The sequence below is a fragment of the Ambystoma mexicanum genome, chromosome 8 (assembly GCF_040938575.1).
Source record: "Ambystoma mexicanum isolate Mex_15411 chromosome 8, UKY_AmexF1_1, whole genome shotgun sequence".
In the NCBI taxonomy this organism is placed as follows: Eukaryota; Metazoa; Chordata; class Amphibia; order Caudata; family Ambystomatidae; genus Ambystoma; species Ambystoma mexicanum.
In genome coordinates this window covers 1,427,976,307-1,427,993,130 of record NC_090929.1, presented here as the reverse complement: position 1 = coordinate 1,427,993,130, position 16,824 = coordinate 1,427,976,307, and the positions used below count along the sequence as shown (strand labels likewise).

The 16,824-nt window shown below is 50.8% G+C and overlaps 1 protein-coding gene across 2 annotated transcripts in view; it reads right to left on the bottom strand.

The window, feature by feature from the left end:
• The window catches only part of MMS19 (MMS19 homolog, cytosolic iron-sulfur assembly component), a 1,998,114-nt gene that overhangs the window by 754,684 nt on the left and 1,226,606 nt on the right, over positions 1–16,824 (bottom strand). For both annotated transcript variants that reach the window (XM_069611573.1, XM_069611574.1), the window contains exon 18: positions 3,494–3,649. In XM_069611573.1, coding sequence (XP_069467674.1) covers positions 3,494–3,649 — 156 coding nt within the window. The remainder of the gene's footprint in view (positions 1–3,493; positions 3,650–16,824) is intronic.

Genomic DNA, 16,824 nt, shown 5'->3' with positions numbered 1-16,824 from the left:
CCCCCATGCCTCTTCAAAATCAGAAAGTAAAGCGAGTGTCAGCCCTTGTCTCACTCCAAGCAGGGTACAAGTTCCATTACACCCTTTGCCAAAAGCTGAAATACCTCTTCTAACAGGTGAGGGTCCAGGGGCTAAATAGGGTTGGTAGGGTCTCCCCCCCTCACTGAATTCACTGCATGATGTCCTCTTCATAGGGGCTTCACACCCAAGGATGCAGAGGGCACTGTCGAGGCCGTTATGCCCCTTCCTTGAGCTCCATGAAACCTTTCTTGGCAGGCAGGAGCAGGGTTGTCATAGCTACTGCGTGCACAAGGGTGTCTGTCTCCTGCCACAGTGGGCTTAGGAGGGCAAGGGTAAACCAATCCCTTCCTCTTGTAGAGGGAGTCAAACTGTTGTTAAGATGGGTTTCTAGAATCTGGCCTGGTGGACAGATTTTATGAGGCCAGCCTAGTTATAGTGAACAGGGGAACTCAAAGAGGTTAGCCAAAAACCAATCAAGGTATCAAGGTAGCTATGGAGAGCAGTCATAGCTATTCTCAGGAGAGTGTGAGTGAGGTAATGAGTCCACACAGTGAAGCACACAATTCAATTTAGACAGGAACATGCAAAAATACTATTTTAATTCAAGGCCCAAAAAACACACTAAAAAAAATTAAACAAGCAGTTGATATCGCACAACACACAATAATAAACATATATACAGTCACCACAGGTTCTACATTCAATGACGTAAATCAATAAAAGAAGTTAAAGGATGCAGTAAGATGGAATCAAGTCACAAGAAACACTCCCTAGACTCAGAAGGCCAATTCCTATGAAGAGGGTGGCCTTGGGCCCTAAAGCCACAATGCTTCTCCCCAGAATGTATCTGATGCAAGTAAAGTACTTGTGTTGGTGATTGTTCAAGAGAAGAGATGCAATGAAGTCACTGGTAAGTAGAAATGTGTTTTCATCTTTTAGGAAAAGCTGATCAAGTGCAACAACCAAAAAGCAGTGGAATGGAAGGATACAAAGATGCTTGTTCTGAATGTTATCCTATGGAGGTCAGGGGGAGGCAAATGCTTTGGGTTTACTTAACACCCCCCCTACTCAGATTTTCCCAGAAGACAGGATTGGTTGACTGGGGGGTCACTGGAGGTTGGTTTTCCCTGCTGTTCGTTTCAGTGAGAGGTGCCCAGGGGCTGCGGGTGCAAGGATGCTTCCGGTCAGGACCAGGAGCAGAGTGCAACCGTTGGTGATGGAGAAATGTAGAAAACACAGATGCATACCTCTTCAGGACACTTTACAGGACGGGGAAAGGACTGTTCCAGTGACGGCCAATGCACACAGCCAACAGCAGGCTTCCTTCCAGTCGTGGTTGAAGACCATTCAGAGCAGAATCCCTTGAAGCTGGAAGGCTGAAAATCTCCAGGAAGGCAATTTACACCACAAGCTGGCGATCACTGAAGTTCTGGCTGCAAACGCGCAGAACTGCGACGGTTCTAGCGAAGTAGTCTACTGGAGAGCTGGATAGTCCACCAGGTGGTCCAGGGACACTTGCGAAAGGCTTAGGATGGCTGGATCCTCGATAACACATGGAGTCTCAATGGCCCCACAAGTTCAGGGGTTGAAGCACCGCTCTGGATCTTGGCAGATCAGGTAGTTCAACAGGGCTTCACCAGGCCAGACAGAGGCATGGATTCTGGGAAATGTCAGGGGGTTAGGGGTGAGGTGGGGAGCCTGTCTACAGAAGAGGAAGGTGGTCCTGCATGGCATTGGTTAATGCTAGAAGGTTGAAAATGCAGGAGAAGGCATCTTAGAATACAAGCTGAAGATCCTACAAGTTCAAAGGATGCACTGGGAATAGCAATGGCTGCATCAAGACAGACCAAAAGAGAGCTGGTCAGTCCACTGGTTGATCCATGTACACTTCTGAACGCTCACAAGGCACAGATCCTTGAGCAGGGGTCGAGACTGGCTCTTCACATTGGTCCAAGGGCGAAGCACTGACGAGGGTCTTCTTCAGATCAGGCAGAGGAGCAGAGCTTCAACCGAACTACAGTGGAGTTGATGCTCGTCTGCTGCGATGATCTTCCTTGGGTTGCCTGCAGCTGCACTTCTTCATGGGGATCTCGGGTCCATAGATCTCTGGAATGGCTGCAGGAGTCTTCCTGTTATCCAAAATTAGGCGTGGAAGCTCACCCAGGTCCACCAATGGTAAGGATCTGCACCATTCAAACTGGCCACACAATCTGCGCAGCAACAGACATTAAGTCACCAGGAACAGACAGTCCCCTTTACCTGCTAAAACAGCAGCTTTCCTGGAAAAGGGCATTCTTTATATTGCAATCGCAACCCGGGGAGGGGAGGAGGCAGGCCAAAGAACAATTTAGCCAAAGGTCAGGCGAAAGTCTTGTGGCGCAACCATCTTATTAGCCATTTGCAGTAAAAAGTTTAAAACACATTAAGAGAATATCTGCCAATCCTGGACATATTGCATTTGTAACCGAAAAGTTGTAACAGAAAGTTATAAGGCTACAAAGTATCCTAGACACACTTCACTTTAGGAAGATATGTTAAGTTGTAAAAATGCAAGAAATCCACAAAGAGAGGGTCTCTGCACTGATGGTCTGATCATTTTCCCCATAAAAATGAGCACAAAGCCAGGAAAGCAAAGAAGAAGGCTTTACTTACCTCCTAAAAGTCAGGCGGGGAGTCTAATACAAGCCTATAGGAGGAAATCAGCAAAAAGAAAATCTTTCCCAACACTCCTCCAGGCAGCATAAACAGATACCGTTATGGTCAGAGAAAGACATCTATCTGCGACAGTCTGTGCAAAGGCTTGAAGCCTGATGCCTGCCCAGGGTAAACATGACGCAGTAAAAGTTTGCAAAATAGCGGCATTCCCAAAATGTACAGAGTGCGCTGCAAAAAAAGGAACTAAACATGGGGTGCAGCAGCTCTATATATTCTGGCTGGCCCTGCTTGGGTTGCCTAGTGGGACCAAGATGTGCTGCCCTGTGCCCTCTGGTGGCGAAAAGGTTTCCAAAGGAAAGTGGTGCTGGAGATAGAATATTTTAGATGAGGAATCTGTGGGAGGAAGCAATCCATTAGAAGCGTTTCATATACTTCACTGAAAAGAATGACTCACATTGTAATACCATTTCAAAGGAGACTGCTTTTCTTTAAAACAGCGTAAACATTGCCTCTTTGAATTACTTTCCTGTGCCATCATTTTGAATAAGTCTTTAGTCATCATCCAGTCAGATATGAACCCATTCATAAAAATCTAACTTCTTGTACATTGCTTGCAAACACGCCCATGTCAGCCCTATTTCTGTTACCTCCAGCAGACATGAGACCAAACATTACAGTCAATTGATCAGTTCTTCTCATAAAAATGCCAACCTGCGTAGCACCGTTAGTAACCAGATAAGAAAGTGACTCATTCGCTCCTGTGGCATAAACTATTCAAGTTTCCAAGTAAAAGAGCTCAACAGCATTCCACGCTCACCTTTCTGTAGGAGGCGCATGTAGCCCAGTAAGATTGGGACGGTCTCTTCGACAATGCTGGGGTGAGTGGACACCGCAGAGAGTGCCCCAAGTCGACGCTGCCGGAGGGAATGCCGAGAGGGTGACGAGTATTCTTGTTGGTTGGTCTCCATCCTTTCTGAAAAAGCAAACGAATGTATTTGCATGTCGTGCATGAACAGTGTGCGGTTTATCTTACAATCGTACAGTCAATAATGTATACTGTCGAAAAAAACACAAACACAGCAAATGTGGAGCATCGGCTTATATTCGAGGCACAAAGAAAATCAGCAGCAGCCATGTAACAAACGCTGTACATATTGTGCACGTGAAAGCAACGCCTCTCAGGATAATAACCAACCTTGCACACGCAATATCGCACGCATTATTCAGAGTTAAAAAGAAACACTTTGCTTGCACATAAAATATGTTTGCAATTTGTCTGTTGCTGGACGAAAGTGGCATCTAATAAGAAGCAACACTAGGATTGCATTTACAGACAGTAAACTATGCCCCCCCCCTGCTCTGCCTTACTCGGAATTATATACAGCAAACACCAGCAAAGTTATGGTGGATTTAAAAAGGCTTGCGAAAAAAAACCGACAGAGGGACACTGTGGAATGTGTGACTTGGCTCAAATGGCATTGAAACATTCCCTGCCTTCCATTTCTTTTTTTAAAAAAACGTTATTTTAACATAGTGCAGATTACATTCCTTAGAGTCATATACCTTTTACTGTTACAGTTTGTGTAGTTTTGTAAAAGTGTATTTACATTTACAACAATCTCAATCAGCATAATTTTTCACATTTACATTTTCATCATTGATCCGGTCTTTGCTTACACAAATATTCGCGGAAAGGCTCCCAAATGTCCTTGGGCCTGCAGCTTGATGGGATCAGCGACATATGCCTCCTCGCATTCATTGACATATGACATTCCCCTGACCCACATACCAATGTATGGAGCGCGTCCAGACTTCCATCCAAGCAATATCAATTTTTTGGCAACCTAGGATAAGAAGCGTCTCTAGTTTAATTGTAATTTTCCCTATATCACCAAAGAGGTATTTTGGAAGGGATAACGCAGGGGGGGAGGGGGAAGGGAGGGGAGGGGAAGACACCCGTGTACTCCTGCAGGACGTCAGCAACCTTCTGCCAGAATCGGGTGACCTGGGGGCAGCCCCAGTACATGTGATGTGCGTAGGCAACTAATGTGTTGCATTTGATGCAGCTGCCATTCGCCGTAGGGGTGAACCTAGCAATTTTTGCAGAGGTGTAGTGTAGTCTATTAAGTATTTTGAATTGGATAAGCCTGTGCCGAGTATTAAGAGACACCTCTTTAGTCAGTCGACACCAGCGGGACCACTGTATGTCATCAACCTGGATACCCAAATCGGTCTCCCATCTTTCTCTAGCCCGCTGTGGGTGGGTCAATTTGTCCTGATATTTCTTATATAATCGAGAGACCAGACTTCTGGGACTCCCGCCTGTTACTACCATGCTCAGCACTTCACACTCTTCAGGTTCATTTGGAAACGATGGCCAGCGTCCCTTGAAAGCTGCTCTCATTCTGTTGTATTGTAGTGCTTTGATGGAGCTAGAGCCCAGTTTTGCAGTGAATTCCGCATACGTGACAAAAGAGCCCTCAGGGAATAAGTCATTCAACAGAGTGTCACCAGGGTCCCACCGTCTCTGTATAGCTTTATCTTAAGTTGGGGAGAGGCCCGGACAGTTCCACAGCGGGATCGCCCCAACGTAGGGCTTGGTGACATTCAGCCTTTTAAATATTCTGGCCCTGGCGTTTACTGTCGTGCGGACCGGATCAAACATGCAGGCACCAGCATGGTGTTTTCCCAGAACAATTGTGCATGTGCTGGCCGGGGAAGGAACGGTATTCTTCCAAGGGCATGTGTAGTGGGCAATCTTGTGGGGAGTACCAGTGCCCGGCAGATAGTGCCTCGACGACTTTGTAATACAATTCCAAATCCGGGGCCTGCAGTCCCCCTTGTTCGTATGGCCTCCCAGTTCATATGCGGCGTTCCAGCAGCCCATGTGAACCGCACTGCCAGTGGTCTCAGTTTATCGAAGAATCTGCGTCCCGGCTAAGTGGGTATATTAGAGAAGTAATATAATAATGTAGGTACAACTAACATTTATTTTTAGGGACAGTCTGCCATAGAATGAAATGGGAAGCCTAGTCCACACGCTCAATTTGTCCTTAATGTAAGCATATATCTTTCATGATTTTCATACAGTAAAGAACGGTGTTGGCGTGTAACTATGTATTTTATTTTTTTCTGAGCCCAGCGGATTCCCGCCATATCCGGAGGGGGAGAGGTAGTCTCATTCAGAGGCAACAGTTCAGATTTCGACTCGTTGACATGGTAACCTGAATGAGCGAACTTGCCGACCACTTTCAGAATTGGGACCAGGTTCGTGGCAGGGTTTCTAATGTATATCAGCGAGTCGTCAGCATATAATGAAATGATGTGGGTTGGCCCTGTCATATGTAAACCTCGATGTAAAAGTTTAAGGCGCATAATACACGCAAGTGGTTCTATGGTGAGTGCGAACAGCAATGGGTAACAGCCGGCACCCCTGTCTTGTGCCACGTCCAAGTAGAAACATCAGGGAGAGAGTGTGTTCCCGGTGCGGACTCTAGCGGCTGGGGAGGCATATACAAACACATTGGATTTAGTATTCCCCCAACCCCATTCGACGTAGCACTGAACAGAAACTGCCAAGATAGCAAATCAAAGGCCTTCTTGGCACCCAGTGAGGCAGTCACTGCTTGTGCCTTCGAATTGAGTTGAGAAATAATACTGAACAGCCGTCGTAAATTAAATGCTGTCGACCGCTCGGGAATAAATCCTGATCTGTCAGGATGTACTAGCTTGGACATGTGTGGTAAGAGTCTAGTGGCCAGAAGCTCAGATAATATATTATAAGTTACTCACTGTAGTGACTAACTTACTCTTAGTCCATAGTCCCCTTTCCTCCATAGTGCATGGGCGTCCCTTTCAAGGGACGGGAGACGGAACCTTTTTCACCATAAAAAACATTCTTCCCCTTTAAATTTAGAGGCTCGCAGGGGTGCGGCCCAGGGAGCATGCGCTGCCCTGACTCCACCCTCCGGCACCACACCTCAGTCCCCATTGACGCGTCAACAAAAGATTTAACATTGCCTAATGACACCAGCATTATTAGGTGGGAGGTTGGTGGGACATGAGGAAAGGGGACTATGGACTAAGAGTATGTTAGTCACTACGGTGAGTAACATATAATTATTCTTACGTCCCGTCCCCTTTCCTCAATATTGCATGGGCGATTACAACTGATTGTAGTCCCAGGGTGGAGAGGAGACCCTCCTTAAGCAAATAGGTTCCTGAGAACCGCCTGTCCGAAAGCTGCATCAGATCTAGAGCCGGCATCCAAACAGTAATGCTTGCAGAAAGCCGAGGGAGAGGCCCAAGTGGCCGCCCTGCTTATGACTTGCCAAGGGAAATGGCGCTGGAATCCGATGGCCGTTGGCTTAGCCCTGACTGCGTGGGCATACATGTTGGCAGGGAGCGGCTTGTGCTGGCCCTCGTATGCTTCTTTGATGGCAGAGACCATCCAGCAGGATATGGAAGCCTTAGAGGCCTGATAGCCCGGTCTTGAGCCTCCGAAAGTGACAAACAGGGCATTCGAAATGCGGAAGCCGTTGGTCCTGTGCAAGTAGAATTTCAGGGTACGCCTGACATCCAGGCATCCAGGCAGTGCAGCACTCTCTGTGCTTCGTCCTTGGGATCGGGGAAAAACATAAGAAGGACTATTTCCTCGTTCAAGGTGAAAGCAGACGGAACCTTGGGCAGAAATGCCGGGTATATCCGCAGGACTACCTTGTCCTTGTGAAAGGTGGTAGATGGCTCAGAGGCGACCAGTGCCTGGATCTCGCTGACTCTACGAGCCGAGGTAAGGCCGACTAGTAAGGCCGTCTTGATGGTGACCAGCCTGATGTCCACGGATGCCATTGGCTCGAACGGTTTGTGCGCCAGTGCGCCCAAGACTATGTTAAGGTACCATACCAGGTGCAGTCTCTTGACGGTGGGTAGAGCCTTGCGAGACCCGTCAGATGTTTCTTGACGATAGGGTTGGAGGAGAAAATGCCCTCCTCAGTGTTCTTGTAAGCCCCAATGGCTGCAAGGTATATGCGGCAGGTGTCCACCTGCACGCCTGAATGAGCGAGGTGCACCGAAAAGGAGAGCACATCATCCAAAGTGCACGCCAAGGGGTCGATTCCCTTGGAGTCTGCCCAGTGGCTGGGCACTGGTAGCTTTGCTCCGAGCGCCTTGTATGATCTCCAGATTGGCCTGGGAGAGGCTAAGGTGCTGAAGCGTTACCTGCCCAGGTACCATGCTGTGAGGGCTAGTTTCCCTGGTGCAGGGTGGATGACTCTGCCCCCCTGCTGTGCCAGATTATGTGCTGTGCCCGTCAGGTGGTGAAGCGGGGGCACCTCGGAGAGATTGAGCAGCTCCGAAAACCATGGCCTGGCCGGCCACCATGGAGCTATTAGAATGATGAGGAGTCGGCGAGACTCCTTGATTTTGCAAATTACCCTGTGGAACAGGGTAGTGTGCAGAAAGGTATAGGCTTTCATGCCGGTCCACTGGAGGTGAAATGCATTGCCCAGAGAGCCGGGGCCCTGACCTTGCGAGGATGCGAACTGGGGACACTTCTTGTTGTGCCAGGTGGCAGAGATCCATGTGGGGGTGCCCCCACCTGTTGAAGATCACCTGAACAACAAGGTCGTTTAGCTGCCACTCGTAATTGTCCGCTCCCAGCCTGCTGAGCCTGTCCGCTTCCAGGTTGGATTCCCCTGGGAATGATCGCCAGTCTGAACAGAGGAGGGGATCTGGTTCCTCCCTGCTTGTTGACGTAGTACATGTAGTCCGTCTGGATGAGGACAACCTTGCCCCTGAGAAGTGGTACGAATGCCCTGAGCGCCAGCCAAATGGCGTTCAGCTCTAACCAATTGATGTGGTATTCTTGCTCCTGTCGAGTCCAGGTGCCGTGGACCGAGAGATCATCCAAGGTGGCTCCCCAGCCCTCGAGCAAGGAATCCGTGGTGATGCTGGCCTATGGAGTGGGCGGCTGGAAGGGCTTGCCCGTCCGCAGGTTGCAGTCTCTGGACCACCAAGTCAGGTCCGCGTGGAGAGATGGCAGAATGTTGATCATCTCGGATTGAGAGCCCCGCTCCAGGTTCCATGCGGCCGCAAAGCGCAGCTGAATCCTCCTCATCCTTAGTCTCGTGTGTGGAACGGCTAATAAGACCGCTGCCAGAAGACCCAGGAGATGCTGGTACAAATAATGCCGAGGTCACTTCTCTGCTGTGGCCCTCTTGATGGCCGAGATGTTGTCCTCTACGGAAATACCTTCTCAGAGCATGTGTCCCAGATGAGGACCAGGAATGTCAGAGTCTGCGTAGGCTGCAGCTGTGGCTTCTTGAGATTGAGCGAGAAGCCCAGACTGTGCAGTGTGTTCATAAGGGCATGGGAAGAGTGGTGAACCGTTTCCGGAGATGTGGCCATGTGGAGGTATGGGTAGATGTGGAGGGCCGCCACAGCATTCATGAGTCTGGTAAAGACCCCGGGGGCCGAGTTGAAGCCAAAAGGAAGGACCTTGTATTGAAAATGGTAGCCCATGATCCTGAACCATAGGAAAGAACGATGTGGTTGCCAAATCGGGACATGTAGGTAGGAGTCCTTCAGATCCAGGAAGCACATCCAGTCTCCCTCGTCCAATGTCTCTGCTATCCATCTTGAATTTTTGCAGGGGTAAGGAGAGGTTGAGGGTGCAAAGGTCCAGCACAACTCTCAGGCCTGCCTGGTTCTTCAGAATGGTGAAAATCCTGGAATAAAAGCCAAAGCCTTGCTGGGAGCCTGGGACTTCCTCCACTGCCTGGCTCTCTACGAGTGACCGAATCTCCCCCAGAGGAGATGCTGTCCCAACCTGTGGGAGTGGAGGGGAGGAGAGGCTGGCATAGGAAGCCGGTACCACATGGATACTATGGATAGGATCCAGGGGTCCGCGAAATCCTGGCGCCAGAAATGTGCATGGAGAGCAAGCATGCCCCCCACCGGAGACACATAGACCTGAAGGGGCGTGTCATGTTTTCTTTCCCTCTGAGGCTGTCGCTGAGGAGGGGGACTCGAAAAAGCCCTTTACCCCCACCCCCTTTTTGTTGCTTGCACCGGCTCAGAGGCGGCGAACAGTCCAGCTGCCTGGATCTGCGTTCCTGGAAGCAGCAGAACCCTCCATATTTACAACCCCTTTCTGAACACTGCTGAGATTGGGTGTACGATTCAGGCATGGTCTTTGTAAGGATGGATAAAGATTTAGCTGTTTGTGAGACGTTTTTCTTCTTGTCCAGCACTTCGTCCGAGTAGAAGAGGTCCCCACACCCTCAAACGGTAGATCTAGTATGCGTTCCTGGACTTCCGGGATGAATTTTGTTACCCGGAGCCAGGCTTTTCTTCTTATGTCCGTGGCAAGACAGATGGCAAGGCCTGAGGTATCAATATGAGCCACTGTAGATTCCATGAGGTCATGCACCACCAGCTTGGCTTCAGCTAGCCCTGACTTAAAGCTTAACTGGCTCTGGGTGGGGAGTTCCAGGAAGAAGTCCGCAATTTCCCGCCATAACCTTTGGTTGGCAGCTGCCAGCATGGCATCAGCGTTGGCTGGAAGGAAATATAAAAAGGCATTGGAATAGATAGAATTTCTTGCCATACGCCTCCAAGATCATCTCCTCCTTGCCTAGCAGCGCCGCAGAGGAAGAGGCTGAGGATGGCTGGGGCTTGGAGTGTGGTTGAGGATGGGCCGAAAGTAAGAGTGTATCCCCCTCCACCTGCCTGTACTTGGCATCCAGGTATCGATTGACCGGCTGGGCCGAGTGCGGTTTGAGCCAGCCCTTTTTGGCCAGGGAGACATCGGTCTGCATAGGAATCCCCGTTTTGGCATTGGGGCGTGTCACATGAGGACTTCAGCCAGAACCCCATCTGCTCGATGTCTGGTTGGGGGAGGCCCAGGTACTCCGCCAGACCAGCAAGACGTTTGTGGAAGGCCCTGGCTGAGGATGGCATGTCTGGATCCTCCTCCTCATCCATGTCTTGCGGATCTGGAGGATCCTGTGGAGGAGTAGTTGGCACCGGAGGCTGGGGTACAGGGCCTGCGGCCGGAGGCTGAGGAGGCGGCGGAGGCTGGTACGGAGCCCCCTGTGGAGTCATCTGGGGAATCGTAGGAGGTGGCTGCGCTGGGGCCTGGGGCGTCGGCAGAGGCATCTGTGGTGCCACTAGCATTGCGGGAAGGACTACCCAGCCTCCTTCAAGACGCTTGCGTGTGGATCACGAGGCCTACCCTGCTCCTCGGGCCTAGGCCCGGTAGGTGCGACACCCTTGATCCGGGGGTCGGTAGAGCTGCATTTACACACCCCCTCGGCCATGGTGCCGGTAAAAGGGCGCAGCCCCTCGGGTGGAGAGCCGGTAAAAGAACCTTCGGGTCCCTCAACACTGCGTCCTGGAGGATCTGAGGATCCGTCAACCCGGAGGCCGGTAGCTGAAGCAGCCTCAGTGCACGTGCTGGTAGAAAGACCTGACTAGTCATTCCCACGCGGGAGAGTCCCTGGGAAGGAGTCTCCCTTGCGGGGTGTGATGGAGAATATATGCCCTACCTTGGGCCTGTTTCGATGCTTAACAGAAATCTTGAGAGCCTCTGGAAGAGCTCCATCCACCGGGCTAGACTTTTCAGCGCCTTCAAGGACAGTGAGTCACACGCCGAACATGATAACCAACCATGGTCTGGGCCAAGGCAACGTAGGCAGAGGGTGCGGAGGTCTGAAGTTGGAAAGAACCTGTTGCAGGATGGACACCTGCTGAACTCTGTAGAAGTCGATATGCACTGGGGAGGAGCGTGATGCCTGAGGACCGAGTACCTGAATGATAAAAAAGACAAAAGACAAAGAAAAGAAGTATTGGCATGTGGAATTACATGGCCGAAGCCAAATCCAGGAGCGCTGGTGAATTTGGCCCGTTCCCGTCGATGCGGAAAAGGGGACAGAACTGTGGTGCCGGAGGGCGGCGTCAGGGGAGTGCATGCACCCTGGGCCGCACCCCTGCGCGCCTCTAAATTTAAAGGGAAAGAAGGTTTTTTCTGGTGAATAAGGTTCCGTCTCGCGTCCCTTGGAAAGGACGCCCATGCAGTATAGAGCAAAGGGGATGGGACGTAAGAGTACTTAGTGTCTGAATTTATTAGGGATAGTGGTCTATATGAGCCCATCTCGGCAGCTAGTCTATTAGGTTTCAGCAGTACTGCAATCACTGCCTAAGAAAGGTGGGAGTAGCCTGCCAGTTTGGAGCGATTATTCCCATATGCGCAGTAAATTGGGGGCAAGAGTGGGTCCGAATTCTTTATACAGCTCCACCCCAAGGCCATCAGGTCCTGGGGCCTTACTAGACGAAAGAGATTTTATGGCTTCAAGTACCTCGTCAGTGGTCAGCAGCTGGTTGATGGCCAGTTGGGCCTCCACTGAGAGCTTTGTAAGTGGTATCCCATCTAGGTATGACTCAAGTTCGGTGAGTGAGCAGTCATCAGAATTGGAATATAGGGCTTTGTAGAATTCGTGGAATTTGTTGTTCACTGCCATCAGAGTGTTGAGAGTAGCTCCGGACGGGCTAAGTATTCCTGAAATGTTGTGTCCACCTCTTTCACCCCTGATCGTGTTTGCCAATTGGCGCCCTGGTCTATCTGACTCGCCATATTTCCTAGCTCGTATAGGGTAGCAAAGCATCTGAACCTCCTTGACGGCAAGTTCGCTGAACCTAATCAGATTACCTTTAATGCAACCCAGGAGTGCACAATTCTGCGTGATGCTGTATTCTACTTCTAGTTTTCTGAGGTCAGCTTCTACTCTGCTTGGTTTGCATCTGGTTTCCCTCAGTGTGCCGGATGTCATGGAGATGACCTCCCCCCTGACCCAAACCTTAAAGGCCTCCCAGACTGTTCCGTGTTGCTGCACTGTCCTGTATCATTCCTCTAAAAAAACTCCTCAGTCCCTCTGTGTAGCGCCTCAAGGAAGGCTGGGGCCGCCAAGCAATTGGGGGTGCATACGCCAGAGCGGACGTGTAGCGGCATGTTCATCCCATTTTAGCGTGAGAATAAAGGGGGAGTGATCTGAGATTGTGCAGGGAAGTATTTTGCACTTCTCCACTTGTGGCATGAATGTGTCAGCTATTAACCAGTAGTCTATTATCGAGTGTGCATCATGAACTGTGGAGTAGAATGTGTATTTGCGTGAGGGTGGGTTGCCAGCACACCAAGCGTCCACTACGCCCAGGCGTTTGGTCAAGTTCAGCAGCATTTGACCCACACTAGCCAAGTCCCGCTTTGCGGTTCTAGATCTGTCCATAGCACAATCCAATATTAGGTTGCAGTCACCACCCCAGATGACCTGCGATTGGGGGTTCCCAAGTAGAATATATAACATTAGGCCGTAGAACTGAGGATTATCTACATTAGGGCCTTAATTGTTTGCCAGTGCAGTATTCACTGCAGCCAGTTCCCCCCCATAAGATAAAATATCTGCCCTGCTGGTCGATGCAACGCTTGGTCTCTTGAAATAATATGGCACAGTGTATTAATGTCATGACCCCTCGTGCCTGTGATGAGTATGATATATGATAGGTTATTTATAACGCGCTTAATACCCAGAGGTTTCTAAGCCGAGGACCCAGGGATCCAACCTGTGTTGCTCTGTGTCGTCTTGCTACCAAGGCGAGCCCGTTGCCGCTGAGCTATCCCCCAGAGTATGTAGTGTAACCACGCTGTGGGCCCCATGATTTGGCGAATACGTCGTTTATGGGTCCCATGGCATGCATCCCTTGTAGCATCACCACTTTAGAGGCCTGTCTATTTAGATACGCAACAACTTTGTGCGCTTTAATAGGGCGATTAAGGCCACAGATGTTCCATGACATAAATGTAAAATCCCTCCCTGTCATACTGGAAGTATGAACAATGGTGTCACAGTCGCGGACAGGGGAGCCCCGGCTGGCGACTGTATTATGAACTCTAGGAGTAGTCTGCACTCTTTTTCAAACATAAACATACAAACTTTGAACTGGGAACTGGGACCCTTCCAGGTCCAGACATTTGTGGTTGTTATGAACCCTCGCCCCTACCCGCCCCTCCCACATCATCACCCCAAACTTGACAATGAAACCCGAATTACACTGCAACATTGTGAACTCTCTTGGGGGCACTGTGTGCGGCCTGTGAAACTGTTCAGATGGCCGCCTATTGTGTCCAGCCTCATAGTACGAATTACCTGTACCTAAACTCATTTCAAATTGTGGGCTTCCTTAGTCAGAAGATGTCAATCATTGTCCATTATTGTGTCATTGTAGCCCGTGGGGGAGCTCCCCCCTGGTTTCACAGTCTCTTCTTAGCAGTGGACTAGAGATCTCAGCTTCGATGTACGCTGTTGCTTCATCAGGATCCTCGAAGAACTAGGTCCTTCCTCCGTGCTGTATGCGCAGTTTTGCCGGGTAAAGTAGGGCATATTGCAGCTGCCGGATACACAGCAGCTTCTTGACTGGGTCAAATGATTTGCATTTGGAAAGTACATTTGCGGCAATATCGGGACCTATGTGTATGTCCCCTTGTGTCTTGCCATACGGAGAAGCAAGTCCCGGTAGTTTAGCAGTTTGGCGAGGGTGGTCCGAGGAGGGGGGGGGGCGGGTTTGGGGGCAGGGGCCAGAACTCGGTCCACTATTTCAACTAAGAAATGTTGTGAGAATCTGGAGGAGTCGAATAGTGTTTTCAGCAGGTTCTCGAAAAACTGTTCCATCAGGCCCTTACAGGCCGCCTCCGGGATCCCAACTATATGGATTTTGTTCCGACGAGAGCAAGATTATAGGTTGTCGCATTTGTTCCGTAATTTGCTAAATTCCTGCTGTAAATGTGCGATGTCGCGATCATGCTTCGTGATTTTGTCCTCTGATTCACTCACACTCGTCTCGACTTCCGTTATTTGTGCCCCTTCTTTTTCGAGTTTAGACTTCAATTAACCAATGGTGGAGACAATGTCGTTGAGTTTCACATTTACGCCCAGGAAGACGTTTTGCATTGTGGTGGGCAAGTGGTCATCGGTGGTGGTGCCAGATGCAGATAGCTGCTCCTCCGCAATAGGGGCCGCAGCAGGGACCGGGCACCTAGCTGGTGTGCATGTGAAAGTATCCATGGGGGCTTTCTTTTTGGATCCAGATTCATTCCTCATGCTGTCTCTTCGTGGGCAACTGCTCTGCCGACAGTGAGGGGGAACTGGTGGGCGGCCACCCCGTATGCAACCACGGATGTAGCCCTTGACAATTTTCGAATGGAGATTATTGTCCAGAAGCTTTACAGCTTAACATCAGTGAAAGGGCAACCTAAGTGGAGCCCAGGGAGCGGGCCAAGCCACCCAGATGCCCACAGAATCGGATTGTACAGTTAATGCGCCAGGGGCGTGTTGCTTGCAACAGCAGTAGATGTTTATTCTGTGCAGCGCCGTTCACCAAAGACAGGCATCCAAAGTAGAGAAGGAATCCCGGCAAAGAGCCTAGGCCCAGCGGGCGCCCATGTCGGCAACCAGTTTATCCAGAGTATGTGGCTTGTTGTGATGATCATCTGTTCTGCCACATTACCCAGCAAGTCCAATGATCAACTCACCGTGGTCTAAAGGTCCGCAAAGTGAGCCCTGCCTCGGAGGGGGCTATTAGTGTGTTAAGCGCCCAGTGGTCTGGATAGGACGGGTGGTGAGCAGTGCTCCCAGGTAGAGCCTCCCTCCCCGCTCAGATACAACGCAGAGTTATGTTTGGGATCTTGGCGCTGTCGCTATAACATGTGAATCCAATGTTCGGTGCCCCCACCTTGCAGGGCACAGGAGCTGGCAGTCCCATCTCAGCCCAGTTGTGCCAATCTAGAGTGGTTTTAAGTGTTTAGTTGCAGCCGATGTGGTAAGGAGCTCCTAGTACAGGTTACCTGGAGCAAACTGCACCGCATAATTCTGATTTTCCCGGCTCACGTTCAATTCAGTCTTGTTGCAAGTTAGGATTAAACACAGTTAGGGAGTCTAGCAGTGAGCCGGGGCTCCGTGAGCTATGCGAGCACCGGGTAGTCTGTCACATTGGTTTTGTGACTCACGGGGCAGCAGAACGGCCTCTCCAGTCCCCAGTGCTTGCAGTGAGACAGAGATTTGTGAAATCAGTTCAGTCTATGTTCACTGCGTATCATAAGGTTGAAACCTAGCCGCCCGCCAGATATGTGATCCTCCAGCCCAGCAATCCAAAACACCCAATCCAGGGCAACAGCTCTGGCAGAGCCGACGGTGTCGCTGGTCCTTACTTGTCTGTGGGTCCGTAGAGATGGGCCGCAGCTATGCCAATCAGGCGTGGGGCATCAGCGCCGCCGCCCCAGGTCCGAAGCTCCCCGAAAACCCACAGGTCTCCCTGCACAGCCCGCCACCTTGCTCCGCTGCCCCCACTTCAGGGGACTGTCAGGGTGGATTGGCGACCCACTCCGGCCCAGTTCTGAATACAGCGCCACGCCGGGTGGGCCGTCCAGCTCTTCCGCTCCCAGCCATGCAGCAAGGGCAGCATGACCCAATCGCCGGCACCCAACAACCGGAGCCAGGCGTTCCACAGCTCACAGCACCGCATCAACAGTCGGGTGTGGAAAGCACGTTGTTCATTCAGGGGCACGACAGCCCCAATGGTCGACAGCGCTCGTTGGTGCAGCGGTGCATGGATCCGCAGGCAGGGGGATGTCACTCGTGCTATTGTTTTGGGGGTTTGGCCCAAGGTCGCCCAACACGGATCACGCCACCTCAGCCCACCGGGGTTCGACCGAGCCCGCCCACAAGCAGTCTCCCTCCCCAGGGTATGTGGACTCTAGTCAAGCCAGATCCACCACTGTCCAAGACCACAAAGGTCTATTAAGCAGGCTGATCAATGACCTCCACAGCTGTGCGCTCCCGCCGGCGGCCCCTCAGGAAGTGTGCAACTCTGACCCTCCTCTCCCAGCGCCGCAGGCCAGACGGATCTTCAGAGGCACGCTGCCCCCAACGGCACCCCGGTTTTGCAAATAATTTGGACCGTAGGCACTCAAGCTCCTTCCAAGTACTCCGGTGCAAGCAGAGCACAGTTTCAATGGGCACAAACTGATTAATATTATTTTTGGATTCTGTGAGGCTGGAGCACTTTGTTCAAGCGGCCATCTTGTTTGGCTGCTCAACAGCA